General features: G+C 44.3%; 1 protein-coding gene across 2 annotated transcripts in view; it reads left to right on the forward strand.

The window, feature by feature from the left end:
* The window catches only part of DOCK3 (dedicator of cytokinesis 3), a 271,945-nt gene that overhangs the window by 214,242 nt on the left and 43,615 nt on the right, over positions 1–14,088 (forward strand). For both annotated transcript variants that reach the window (XM_054594754.1, XM_054594753.1), the window contains 6 exons: positions 1,562–1,660; positions 6,030–6,124; positions 7,829–7,904; positions 8,413–8,513; positions 8,759–8,817; positions 10,882–11,030. In XM_054594754.1, coding sequence (XP_054450729.1) covers positions 1,562–1,660; positions 6,030–6,124; positions 7,829–7,904; positions 8,413–8,513; positions 8,759–8,817; positions 10,882–11,030 — 579 coding nt within the window. The remainder of the gene's footprint in view (positions 1–1,561; positions 1,661–6,029; positions 6,125–7,828; positions 7,905–8,412; positions 8,514–8,758; positions 8,818–10,881; positions 11,031–14,088) is intronic.

Consider the following 14,088-nt stretch of genomic DNA (forward strand, 5'->3'; position numbering starts at 1 on the left):
ATTTGCTTGAACCTACCAGTTAGTTGCTTTAGTGTTTGTATCTGTAGTGTTTGTATCTTAGTGTCCAGCCTCAGGAGAAAGGTGATGAGGCAGAATTGCACTGACGTTACTGGACAGCAATCTCCCGTGATCTAATTAGAAGAGAAAGAGACAAGGACAGCCTCTAGGGAGGGGAAGAGCAGCAGCCCCCAGCGTCCCCTCTCCTGTACGCAGAGTGGACTTAATACCCTGATGTTGGAACATAATAAACATTGCATGGAATCTTCCAGTTGGCAGGTGGGGGAGTACAGTGCTCTTTTGAAGAAAACCCTCCCTGGGAGCAAGCCAGGGCGAGCAGAGGGCAGACATGTGTTCTGGGCACTGGGCTTGCGAAGAGGTCTGCTCCCTTAGGAGCTCCTGCTGAGGGCGTTTCACTGCAGGTGGAAACGTAAGCTCCTGGGCTCGTCCTGACAACCAGTTCTTCTCACTGACAGTGACAGAGTGCTTACTGGGGGCCAGGCCCTGCTTTATGTCCCTTACAAATAGTAACTCATTTATTAGCAGTGCTTACAAAGAGTTTATATAGGTTTAATGAAGATGGTAATAACCACAGTTCATTGAGCACTTCTTTTTGTACTGTACCTTTTACTTAAATTCTTAATGCATATTCATCTGATCTCCGAATGATGCCTATTTTTCAGATAAAACTGAGGTTTATGTTTATATATATAATTTTATACACGTATGTATAATAATTTTCTGGATCAAATTCCCACAAGTTTAAAACATTTTAAAACTGTCCAAATGAAGTCATTTTCCTTCATTTTTTTCGGAGGAGGCCATCTTCTAAGAAGAGGCTCTGCCCAGTTGCCCAGCTGCCCAGCTGCCGAGGGCCAGAAACTGCCACGAGAGGGCAGAGGCCTCGGCAGTCCTGAAAGCAGGGTTCTTTCCCATGTATCCCAGCTGGAATTTGAAGACAGTTTAAAGACTCATTTTCTATCTCTAAATTTTCACTTGTCTTAAAGCCCATAGCTTGTCTTCTCATACAGGTCAGTTTTGATTCTTGAACTTTCCATACAGTTTTGTTGACCTACTATGTTCCATCTGCCTGGTCCACTAAACCACATGTGAGCTTTGAGAGGTCCCCAAGAAGATTCCTGTACAGGGACCCAGCAGGATGAGCATAGCCCAGATTATGTCCAGAGAAGGCTGGGCACCCGATCCATGTAGCCTGTTTGGATTCACTACCATGCCCTGGTCTCACAGAGTGACAACAGACTACGTAGCCAAAACTTTCCTAGGAAAAAGCTAGAATGCCTGTCTTACTTTGCAGTTCTTCTTTGTTACAGGTTAAGGCTTTTCCACCAGCCCTCATGCTGCAGAAATCTTACTAAAACTCCCGAGCCCTCCAGCTTTCATTTAGCAGGAAAAAAACCCCTTATTTTCAGAGCCAGAGTTGTCACCTTCCTTTTCATGATCACTGGGGCCATTTCAGACCCTTCCTTCTGTCCTTGCCCTCCGTGGGTTGGGGGAACATATCCCTTGTAATTGTCTGTGCTAAGCAGTTTTTGGGTTTCCCCAGGGTGAATATGTGTCCTGCCTTCTCTCGCTGCTCCGCCAAATGTGTGATACCCACTACCAGCACCTCCTGGACAATTTCCAGAGCAAAGATGAACTCAAGGTAGGCAGCAAAGCACTTACCTCTCACCCAGGAAAAGACATACGTGACTAAGAGCACCCAGGGGCTTGTCCCCTGCTGGGGACAAGTGCAGGTGACCAAACCAGGACTGTCAAGGCTATAAGCTCCATCAGTGCCACTTTACAGGTGATTGCACGGCTTCCCAAAGCGGAAAGTTGGCAAAATCCCTATGTAGCCAGACCCCAGTAATCCTAGCAGATTTTCACTGACTTCGCAACTATGCACCTCTTTGAGAAGCTACTTTGGGCCACACTGGTTGGCAGTAAACCAAGACTCCCTTTCTTTTGCCTATATTATGCCTCTGCAAACCAGGCTTCACTGTTTAATGACTATAATAACAATAATGGTGACAAGCTTTCCTCATTAAAATGTATTTCTGGAAGGTAACCCATGGAGAGCAAAAGTGAGCACTGTCCACTGGCTGCCAGACTCCGGCCCCAGAGCACTGAGGGATAGATAGCGCAGAGCAGTGGGCCCGAGAGCCAGACAACATTCCCAGGCTTCACGTGGAGTGTCAGGGCTGGCAGACTTCTGGGGCTTGCGTCTCTGCCTTAAAAACTTGCTACTCAGTTGACCTCTGGATAAAGGAACCGTTGCAGACTTTAGGTCTGTATAGCTCTCCCTCCATTCAGAGCCAAGTCACTTGCATTTCTCAGTAATACATTGCACTGTTTTTTATTTGTGTCATCTTTCTTAATTACATTGTATCAGTTAATAAGTTGTCCTTTGCTGCTATCTCACCCTGCCTGCCTTTCCACAGACATGAGGCTCTGCAAATTGTTACCTTTAACTAGTTGCATGAGGCCTGCTGGTCTTCTCTGGAGAGGGGTAGTGGCGGCCTTGAAGGTGACCGAAGGTCAGACAGGAGCCTGGAGCACACAGCCAGGCCAAGCTCTGCCTGGCTGGGGTGTGGAGACTGAGAGCCAGTCTTAGCTGTTCCAGATCATTTTTGCCTGGGCGGGGGGCGGGTGGTTATACTCACTGATGATTCTCAGAAGCTCAGGATAGGATCATTCTCTTACTTTTTAATTCAATGTTTATTTTTATCAGAACAATATGAATACATAATTTTAAAGGCCAAACATTACAAATCTTACAACATAAAACAGTGTTGTAAGATTTGACCCATGTCCAGTCACTGCTCCCCAAAGGCAGCCACTTAGAGCTCTTGCTGTTCTTCAAGTAGCTTTTACTGCCATTTTAAAATTTTTTAAAGTGTTAGTTTCTGTCTTCTTCTTTCCATGGAGAGAGAGGATGAGTCTCTTGAATCATTCCTCTCTCACACACATATGTCTTCCCTCTCCTTCCAACATACAGTTTTGCTTAATTCGGTGGTCCGCTCTTCTGTATTGCCTCTAGGGCTGGCTACCGTGGTGCGCCAAGGGCTGTACTGTTTCACTTCCTTTCTTGTAAAACTGTTTTTCTTGGAATTAATTGCCTGTTTTGTTATTTGCTTGGTTTTACTTTCTTTTCGCTTTCAGATCTGGCTACGATGTCTTACTTTCTCTGTCATCTCTGTAATATAACTCTTCTGACTTTCCTCATGGTCAAATAATGACAGATACTGTCAGGTCCCTTTTTTTTTCTTGGCGACTTGCCCTGTTTTTATTTGTTTCAGCCTCTGTCTTTAATGCTAGAGACTTTCCTGCTACACACAGAGACTCCTGAATGTCAGTTTGTGTCCAAAAGCAAGGACCTTTGGTACTGACGGGAAACTCGGCACATGTCGGGGGGCCTGTCTGCAGCAGGCTTTCTGTAGGCGACCGACGGCGGTCTGGCCATTTGATCAGAGCGTCTTCTAATTCCCGTGTCTGTTAGCCTGTTGTCTGGGCCTGGCCTGTTCCCTCAGAGAGGAATGCTTTACCCCTGCTAGGGATGGGGCAGCCTGCCATATTGGGCAGCCAAATAGGAAAAGGGGGCTAGGGGTCTACCAGTCCCGTGGGTAAACTTTCTGTCAATGCCTGGTTTTATTTTGGTGCCTCAGCCCCCAACTGTTGCTGTGTCCTTGAGGACAGAGCCTCCTCAGTGAGCACGGACATATCCTCAGCAATCAGCTACTCCAGAGAGCGGCCCTCAGGCTTCTGACGCAGCGGTGAAAGGCTGGAGTGCATTGGGCTGCTTGGCTATGTAGATTAAAGGGTTTCTTTCATTAAATTTGGGAAGCTGGGGCCAATATTTCTTCAAATATTTATTTAATATTTCTTCCTTTTTATCACGCCTCTCTTTCTGACACTATTATTTATATGTTGTGCACTTGATGTCTCACAGGTCTCTGATGCGGTTTATTTTTGTTCATTTTTGTTCTTTCTATCCCAGTAGATAATCTCAATTGCCCTATCATTAAATTCTCTGATTCATTTCTTCTGTCAGCTCATATCTGCTAATGAGCTCCTCCACTGAAATTTTCATTTCAGTTAGGGTACTTTTCAACTCTAGAATTTCTGTTTAATGCTTTTAAAATAATTTTTATCTGCCGTGGCTGGTGTGGCTCAGTTGATTGAGTGCCGGCCTGAGAAGCGAAAGGTCGCTGGTTTGATTCCAAGTCCGGGCACATACCTGGGTTGCAGGCCCGGTCCCCAGCTGGGGGCATGAGAGCGGCAACTGACCGATGTATCTCTTGCACATCAATATTTCTCTCCCTTTCTTTCTCCCTCCCTTCCCTCTAAAAGTAAATAAAATCTTAAATAAGAAATTTTTAAAAATAATTTCCATCTATTTTGTTCATGTTTTCTGTTTGGTGAGCTGTTGCCCTTATACTTTTCTTTAATTCTTCAGTCATGGTTTCCTTTAGTTCTTTGAATATATTTAAAGCAGCTGATTTAAAACCTTTTCCTAGTAAGTTCAACATCTGAGCTACCTCCAGGAAAGTTTTCTTTTATATGGACCGCACTTTTCTGTTTCATTTCACATCTTATAATTTTATGTTGAAAACTAGATAATTCAAGTAGGCAACTCTAAAATCACATTACCCCCCCCCCACACACACACACACACACTCTCCCAGATTTTGTTTTGCTTTTTGTTATTTTGTTGTTGATCATGATGATGCTTGTTTGCTTGTTTATTTGGTGACTTTCCTGGACTAATTTTTAAATGCCTGTATTCTTTATTGTGTGCAGCCACCAAAGTCTTCAATTCAGTTAGCTTAGTGATCAGCTAATAACTGGACAGAGATTGCATTAAATGCCTCGAGTCAGTGTCCTCCACACCCACCAGAGTGTGTGTGTCGGGGCTGATTGTCGGAGTTCTGGCAGTCTCATCGCTGCCTTAGCCGTCACCTCCTGCTTACGAGGAGCCTCCCAGTCGGCCGGAGGCCTGTCCCGGGAATGTGTGCAGCCCTGTACACCCGTGTGGCCCTCTAGATTCCCAGGAATAAGCCAGAGCTTTTCAAAGACCTCTGTGGATACCTCGTTCCCCAGATTTTTCTTTTTAGGTGTTGTGTGCATTCTTTTGTTTGCCCCAGCTAATACGGTTGCTTCCTGTAGCTCGGATGTTAAATTATGACTGACCTTTTTTTCCAACGAATGCCCTAGTGATACGGCTTTTCTCACTGACTGCGCTCTAAGTCAGATCAAGTAAGTCCTCTGAATGGGGCTTTCCTATGTGACCACCAGCCACATCAGAAAGTAACAGGTCTCTGGGAATGGCACCTTTTCAGGAGCTCCAAAACCATTTCATCCCTTCAGTGGCTGCTGGGCTGCTGGCTCTCACTATAACTGTGGTGCCGCAGCGGCTTGTTTTCCCTGCACCGTAGAAGCGGGGGTAGGGGGTGGGGTGGGGATGAGAATGGGAAAGTGAAACACAATGAAGCTCACTCTTCCTATAGAGATTCAAACATTTTCCTTGAATAACACTCCTTGGACTATTGCAAGCCTTTGATTAACCAGTCTCTGCCACTATTTCATCCCTTTCTTGGAGGAGCACATTTTTGGAGGTCCTTACTCTGCCATTCCTGAAGTACTTCCTCCTGTCAGTATGCTCCTAACATCCAAGAAAGCAGGTTCTTACAGTCAAATACTCAGGGGCCATGACCCAAAGAACGAGGCCCACGGACTCGGTTAGATACCCGTCCGCCTGGATTCTGGCCTTACCTGGGCTTTGGGCTTTAGTGGCTGGGCTGAGTGAGTACACAGCGGCCTCTGTTCTACCTGGTTTCAATCTGCTCCAGTGTCTGACCCATGAGAGTGCCTAGAACTCACTCTCTTAAGAGAAAAGAAGCTCACGAAGAGAAGCAGACTCTGCCCCATGGGTCGCTCCCACCCTCGTGGTCCGGAGGTCAGGAGGGGCCCGGTGAGGAAATGTTCTGCGGGGGGCATGGCGGCAGCTCAGTCAGGCTTTCCTGTGGCTTCAGGAATTCCTGCTGAAGATTTTCTGTGTGTTCCGGAACCTGATGAAGATGAACGTCTTTCCTCGGGACTGGATGGTGATGAGGCTTCTCACCAGCAAGTGAGTGTGGAAGGGCCTGTGCTAGCGCCCACAGAGATGGTCTCCGACTGAGGCGTGTGTGTGTGTGTTTGTGCAAGAAAGAAAGCAAGGAAGATGCCCAGACCAAAGCTGTGGGGCAGAGGGGCGAGAGGAAACAGGGGAAAATGTTCTGGGCACAATCAGCAGGACTTCACCACTCCACCGTAAGTTCAAAGAGAAGAGTCAAAGATAGTTGAAAAAAGAAAAAAGAAAAAAAAAAAGGAGCCTAAGTGCCTGGCAAATGATGTCATGGTAAGGAGAGAAAAGGAGCTGCTAAGGACAAGAAATACAATACCCAGCGAAGGGCGCCTCCTTGAGGAAGGCCTGTTCCATGCCCTCTGGCTTCTGTGGCTCCCGAGTTTCATGCAGGTTCCCGGGCCCCCCTCTTGATTTGGTTTGTGTTCTCCACCGGACACTGTTTGCCTCCCACAGCCAGTGCTAACTGCCCACCTGAGACCTGGCTGTGAGGCGCTCACCACAATTCATGCCAAGGCTGACCCCGAATTACCTGCCCTGTTTATATTTCTAGCCTGTGCTTCTAACTGGCAAACCAGAAAAACAATGCAGGAGGTCAGGTGCTGCCTCTTCTGGTCTCCCTCCCCTCAGGAGAAGGCCACTTGGCCGCTACTCTCAAGCCCACCGCCGCCTCCTGCTGATCTACCTTTTATGTTGTCATTACGCAGGATGCAGTGGGATTACTTACGTTAGCTTATACTAGCAAGGTGTCAGCATGGCCCTCCACTTTGTACCTGGTATAGTGCCCTTTTCTTCTTTTTTCAAAACTGCAAGCATTTTCTATAGAACACAACAGAAGAATGGTCATAAACAAAGTTGCACAGATGTTTCCTCAAATAGTGGATTTTCCATTTGACTCCCTCTTGTTTCTGTCTCTCGGCCACTACTCCATGCGCCTCAGGCTCCCAGCCCATCCTGCAAGTACAGCCTCTTTTAAGGCCTTTACCTTTCCAATTTGTCATCCCCTCTGCTGGTGGGCTAGCCTCTCTAAGGCACTGTTTTTGCCTTGCCCCTCCTGTGTCAAAGCCCTGGCGGTCATTGTTCGATATCAGTTCTTTCCACTTCACTTCCTCTCTGCCTCAGCCTGTGCCCTTGGTTCCGGCAAGCCAACCTCTCATCGGCCCTTAGATGTGTCCAGGTGAAAATTAACAACGATGTTCTAAACCAAAGACTGGAATAAAAGACTTATAGAGGAAAATAATAGTATATGACAAAGATATTCAATAACTATAAACCCTAATTATCAAGTTAAAAAATAAAATTATATACTAGGTCCTCTAGTGATCACAATATATGTTCATCACCCGAAACTCCTCATAATACTAAAATCACTCTTTGAACTGGAAGAAGCTTTAAAAAAAACCATCAAACCCCGACTCCCCCCTTTTATAGGCAGGGAAACTGAGGCCCAGAGAGAAGTTGTACCGACGCCAGACCATGGCAGAGCTAGATCTAGAACCACTAATGTTCTGTGCTATTCTGTCAACAATGGGGCAGTTCTCCAAAACTGGTTTTCAGTGGGACTTATACCATCTACCTCTTTCCTTTTATAGTCATGTGAGAGCATGTTGTATTCAAGAAGTTTGCTCACAGGCTGTAGACAATTGATGCTAAGCTGTCAGATGCCATTGTTAGTCTTTTAACTCTACCAAACACGTTCCCTTACTGCAGTATTATAGTCACTACCGTCCAGTACCTGTCTTCTGCTCTGCACAAGAATTTCACAGAGACAGACTTCGACTTTAAGGTAGGAGCTCCTGACATCCGTCACTATCTTTGTAATAACCCTAGAAAGCCAAAGCTCACTGCTTTTGCCTTTGTTTTACTTAAAACAACCATTTTATTTTGCATACAATTCTGTAGGTCAGGAATTTGAGAAGGACTCAGCTAGGTGTCAGCTTGGGGACTGGGCATGCTCAGTGGTTTTTTTAATATTATTAGTGTTAATGTGTCAGTAACATCCAGTGATCTTCAGGTTTGAGAGTCTGGGAGGCGCTGGGGGCCAGACAGCCATGGGTTTGCTTCCTGGTGTAGAATTTACACTGTTGGCTTTAGAGGCCTCAGGAAACAAACAAACAGCAAAAACAAAAACAAAAAAAAAACAAGTTCTATTTGCAAAGGTACTTAAAAAGGAAAAAAATCAAGATCTTCAAGTTGTAAAATGAATTCTGTGCTACATACATATATATTTAGGAGCCCGCCTTTCAAGGTTAAGGACTCAGGCTGTCATGTGTTTTCTCTTTCTCACTCTCTAGGTGTGGAATTCTTATTTTAGCCTGGCAGTTCTGTTCATAAATCAGCCAAGCCTCCAGCTAGAAATCATCACTTCAGCCAAGAGGAAGAAGATTCTAGATAAGTAAGACATATGCCCAGATGGGGTTGTGTTTCCATGGGAGGCTCCTTCAAAAGCCCACCATGGTTCTCACTGAGGTCGCTTCCCAGGGAGCCCAGGGAGAGAGTGCAGTTCAGTTGAGAGCCAGACAACTTAGTATTTTGGGAAACAGTAGAAACAGTGCTGAAGTACTGGCCTCTCTGGGTTTGTAGCCCTGTCTTCCTGAACCTTCTTCCACTAATAACTGGCTCCTTTGTTGCTGTTTCCAGGTATGGGGACATGCGTGTGATGATGGCTTATGAACTGTTCAGCATGTGGCAGAATCTGGGTAGGTCTTTTCTCTTCATTTGTCCCTTCCACATTGTGCATGGCCCAATAAAAAGTGACAAGACTCATAACTTCCCCCAGATTTTAGGAATGTTAATTCAGACTCAGGAAATTTTCACATGTCTTTAACATAACATATGGATGGTGTAGCACATGTGCACAAAGCCTTTGGCAGGGAAGTTAAGCTGAGAAATAAGACCCCAGTAATACATATTCACAATTCCTTTTTTGAGAACTAAAAGTCAAAAGGAAAAAAAGAGGATGAGGGCTCCCGTGGCCTTCCCCAGACGGAGAATCGTGCCTGCAAGGCCCCCGTGCTCTGCACGTCCCTGTCTGCATGCTGCCGGCTCAGAAGCATGGGTCTTGGAGATACTCAGCACAGGAGCAGGGCGGGCGTGCATTTCAACAAAGATTGAAACACTCCTGGAGTTTCTGGAGTTCAGGCATGCAGGTCACATTCCTGGCACCAATGGCACGAAGAGTGGATATAAGAAGGGAATTTTAGCCCTTAGATAGGTTTCAGTTTACTTTCTTTTGGTAACTTCTCTTTTCAGCTTCTTTAATATCCACTGCTTTGGATCTGACATTGTGAGAGTTTAGGGCAGCACACTTGGAATATCCTGGTGGCTGGGTGACCTGCCTTTGGTACTGAGGCTTTTAGTAGCTAGAGAAGCTGCTGTTGCTCTTTCTGGTCAAGTCTGCTTTCAAATAAGCTCATGGTTCTGAGACCTTGGGAGTGATCATAAGATCTTATAATCCTTCACTAGTCACCAGACGCAACAAGTGAGGCATTTCTTCCTGCCAGCAAGCACTAGGGCCTTCTACACATGGGTGGAGATACATTTCCCCAGGCAGGTTTTCCAGCTTCAGTGCTCCTACTTCCTGCACTTAGCACAATTTGGGTATAGATTTTAACCTTGAAGTTGACTCTGAAAGTCCCAGGAACACAGAAACTAGCAATTGCACCAAATGCCAAGATTGGAATATGCAGAATCATCCTCAGGGCTAACATTTGATCCTTAAATAAGCTTTCTTAAGTAGAAGAAATTTTTTAAAAGGTGCCAAGTTTTCCTGATAAAGCCATCCTGTCATTGTTCTTGGTGGAAATGGCATTTTATGGTCCTCAAAAATTGATTTTACTTGGCTCTAGCAGTCATTAGTTCAGGGGCGCACAGTTTGTTTCCTCCTTTGTCTCGGAAGGACTAAAAGTAGGTCTCTGGCAGATGGTTCACTCTGTTTCACAGTTGCAAGGAAGAGAAAAGTTCTCTCCCCCATTCTCCAGGATTGGCTCTAGCTTCTGGGAACATGCCGCAGATCCGGCCAGTTGCAGGGAAACCACATCACGCACTTCCCATGGACAGGCCTCATCAAAGAGGTTGAGGGGTGAGCTGAGCTGACCTGAGTAGACATAGTTCTACCATCAGAAATGCAGTATGAAGACCAGGGGGTGGGGTAGGACACTCAGAGAGCGTCTCTAAGCCAGCCTGTGGCAGTAGGGCAGGGCTGCGCAGGAGGCCCCTGCTGACTCAGGAGGGGTTCCCTGTAGGCACTCACTGGCACCCTCAGCGAAGAGGCCCTGGACTTCAGACCTCTGCGTGCTGGACCAGGGAGTGAACATCCTCATCACTTGTATGCCTCTGGGCTAGAGTTAGAAACGCCTGGGAGTGTGTGCTGTGTTTAGATGGATTTTTCTTGCTAAATAATCTGTTGTAAAGAGATTATCTGAAACTATCACAGGTTACTCAGAAATCCTATTCTGTCTGGATTAGTGAACTCTGCTCCCTGACCTTAGAATGATTTTCATGGAGTTTACAGAGCCTCCCAGTAAATACTTTGGAATCCTTATTTGTGCCTGTTAAACATCTGTTTTAACCAGGCTGGGCCAGTTTTATCCATGAACGCTAAAAAGTTAAGAGCAGGAGTATCTCAGAAAGCCGTAAGGAGAGCTCGCTTTGTTCTCAGATGCTTCCTGTGCAGATCAAAGAATGTGCTGTGGCCCGCTCGGGAAGCTCCCATGAAAGAGCAAAACAAACATAAACTAACACCTGTTGGTTTTGTTTTTCAGGTGAACATAAGATCCACTTCATTCCGGGAATGATTGGTCCTTTTCTGGGTGTGACACTGGTCCCACAGCCAGAAGTGCGGAATATCATGATTCCCATCTTTCATGACATGATGGACTGGGAGCAGAGGAAAAATGGCAACTTCAAACAGGTGAGACGACACCCGGTGGTGCTCAGGGTGCTTTCCTCCACAGGGGGCCCTCTGCCCAGGACGGCAACTCAGGTGGCCCAGCCGAGGTTCCTGTGGGAATGAGTTGTAGCTTGGCCATCTGAGTCCTGGTCAAGAGTTTCCCCTTTTTTGCTGCCCAGGATTGATTTGTAGATTTTCCTCCGAAAGTTAGAGGCCAGAAAAGGATCAGAAGAAGGGAGCAAATATCATGTGAAAGGAACTTTCTGATCAAGGGGAGAGGGACTAAGACTCTAACCTCCCAGCATAACTCAGGAGAGGGCCCTGGGAGTGTGTCGTTCTTCCTCTCTGGGGGATCCCCACGTGTATGGTCCGAGCGTTTCTAGGGTTAGAGCCCAGACCAGATGATTTCTCATGGCTCAGGGTAGCCCACGGTTCCACAGGCTACTATAAAAGGGGTGGGTCCAGGGGGTGTGACCTTGGCTTTTGACTGAGTGGCTTCAGGCCATCCCGCTGTGCAATTCTTCTGCCACACGTAGTGTGGAGGAGATGGCCCCTGCCTATACATCTATATTCAGGGAAAGACCAGGACCAATAGGAGTCAGTGGTAGGGGAGCTGATATTAGCTAATAAAGAAATAACTTGCAGTAACAAGAATTGCCCCCTGAGCTAGCCTGCTTTGGCAGATGGGGAGTTCCTCTTTACTGGTGGTTCTCAAGTAGAAGCTTCCAGAAGACCTCCAGGGGAAATTTTGTATTTCCCTGAGGAATGTACCTGTGTCTCACTAAGCTCCCTACCAACTCTGTAATTCTGGGGTGAACCAATGGCCTTCACAGGAAGTGATTATAACAGTGAGGAGCAGAGCAGGAAAAGAATAATTTTTAAATTTACAATTTTTTAGTGGTAAATTTACAAAGAATAAAGTTCCCTCTTTATGATTTACTGTTCTGTAAGTTTTGGTAAATGCATAAAGTCATGTAACTACCACCACAAAAATATGTTTTAATTCCTGAAAATTCCATCTTGCTGCTCCTTTGTACCAAACCCTTCCTCTGTGTTTAACCTATGGCAACCACTGACGTCTCCTCTATTACTGTAGGCATGAATTTTCCAGAAGGTCATGTCAATGGAATCATATAGACCATAGCCCTTTGAAACTGGCTTCTTTCATTTAGCATAATGCCTTTGCCAGAGTCATCCATGTTGCTGCATCTGTCAGTTTTTCTATTCCTGAATAGTATTCAATGCAGTTTATTCATTCACTTTTAAAGACATTTGGGTTATTTTGACCTTTTGGTGATTATGAATACATTTAGCTGCTGCAAATCATTTCTTACAGGTTTTTGTATGGATATAAACTTTCATTTTTCATGGGTAGATACCTAGGAATATGATTGTAGGGTATTGGGATAAATGTATATTTAACTTTATTAGAAGCTATGAAACTGTTTTCCAAAGTGGCTATATCATTTTGAAGTCCCACCAGAAGTGTATGAGGGTTCTACGTGATCCATATACTCACCATCATTTGATATCATATCTTTGTTTATTTTAGCCATACTAATAGGTGTATAGTTATATATCATTGTGGTTTTAATTTCCATTTTCTAATGATTAGTGATGCTGAGCATCTTTTAATGTGCTTATTTCCCATTTTTAGATTTTCTTTGGTAAAACGATTATTCAAAACTGTGTACATTTTTAATTGGGTTGTTTATTTTCTTATCGTTGGGTTTTGAGGGTTCATTATATATTCAGGATATAAGTCCTTTATTGAATATATGATTTACAAATATTTTCTCCCAATCTTTAGCTTGTCTTTGCATTTACTAAAGAGTATCTTTTATAGAACAAACATTTTAAATTTTTATGCAGTCCAGTTTATCAGTGTTTTTTGTGTATGGATTATGCTTTTAGGATCATACCTGAGAACTCTTTGCCTAACCCAAGACCACAAAATTTTTTCTCCTATATTTCTTCTAGAGGTTTTATAATTTTACTTTTAGGACTATGTATGACCCTATACTGTTAGTATAAAGTGTGAAGTATGGGTTAAGACTTTTTTCTTTTTTGCACGTGGATGTCCATCACCTTTTGTTAAAAAGACTATTCTTTGTTATATATCAATTGATACGGATCTCTTTCTGGACTTACTAGTCTTCTCATTAACCAACATGTCTAACCTTTCACCAGTGCCGCCCTGTCTTGATTACGGTAGCCTTACAGTTAGTCTTAAAATTAAGTGGTGTCAGTCCTCCAATTTTGTGCTTTTTTTCAATAGCATATTAGCTATTCCAAGTCCTTTTCCTATAAATTTCGGAATCACCATGTCAATATCTGTAAAAATACCTGCTGGAATTTTGATTGTTATTGCATTGTAATCTATAGATCAAATTGGGAACTGATATTTTAATAATATTTAATAATACTCATAGTCCATGAAGACAGAATATCTCTTTGATTATTTAGGTGTTTTTAAAATTTCTTTTTAAAAAACTTGTATTGAATTTATTGGGGTGACATTGGCTAATAAAACTGTATAGGGTCCAAGGGCACAATTCTGTCACACATCACCTGCATATTGTGTTGTATGCTCACGAGCCAAAGCCCAGCCTCCTTGCATCGCCATTTGCCCTCCCGTTGCCCCCGCCGCCCCCACCGCCCCCGCTCACCCCGGTAATCACCGCGCTGTTACCCGTGTCTGGGAGCGTTAAGGAAAACAACCTCATCGACTCTATTAATGTTTTATAGTTTCAGCATACGGATCTTGTACGTATTGTTAAATTTATATGTATTTCTTGTTTTTAATGTTATAACTGACTCCGATATTTAAATTTTGTTTTCCAGTTGTTTGTTGCCAGCATATAGAAAGAAATATGATTGTTTTTGTCTGTTAACATCATATTCTGCCTCCTTGCTAAAATCATTAGTTATAGAAGCTTTTTGTAGGTTCCTTGAGATTTTTTCTGTCATCTATAGACAAGAGATGGTTTTATTTCTTCCTTTTTAATCTGTATGGCTCGTATTTCCTTCCCTGCCTCATTGCACCGGCTAGGACCTCTGGTCTGAAGTAAGAGTGAGA

Source organism: Pteronotus mesoamericanus, unplaced genomic scaffold (assembly GCF_021234165.1).
Source record: "Pteronotus mesoamericanus isolate MK-2021 breed Mesoamerican mustached bat unplaced genomic scaffold, CSHL_Meso_final scaffold_533, whole genome shotgun sequence".
NCBI lineage: Eukaryota > Metazoa > Chordata > Mammalia > Chiroptera > Mormoopidae > Pteronotus > Pteronotus mesoamericanus.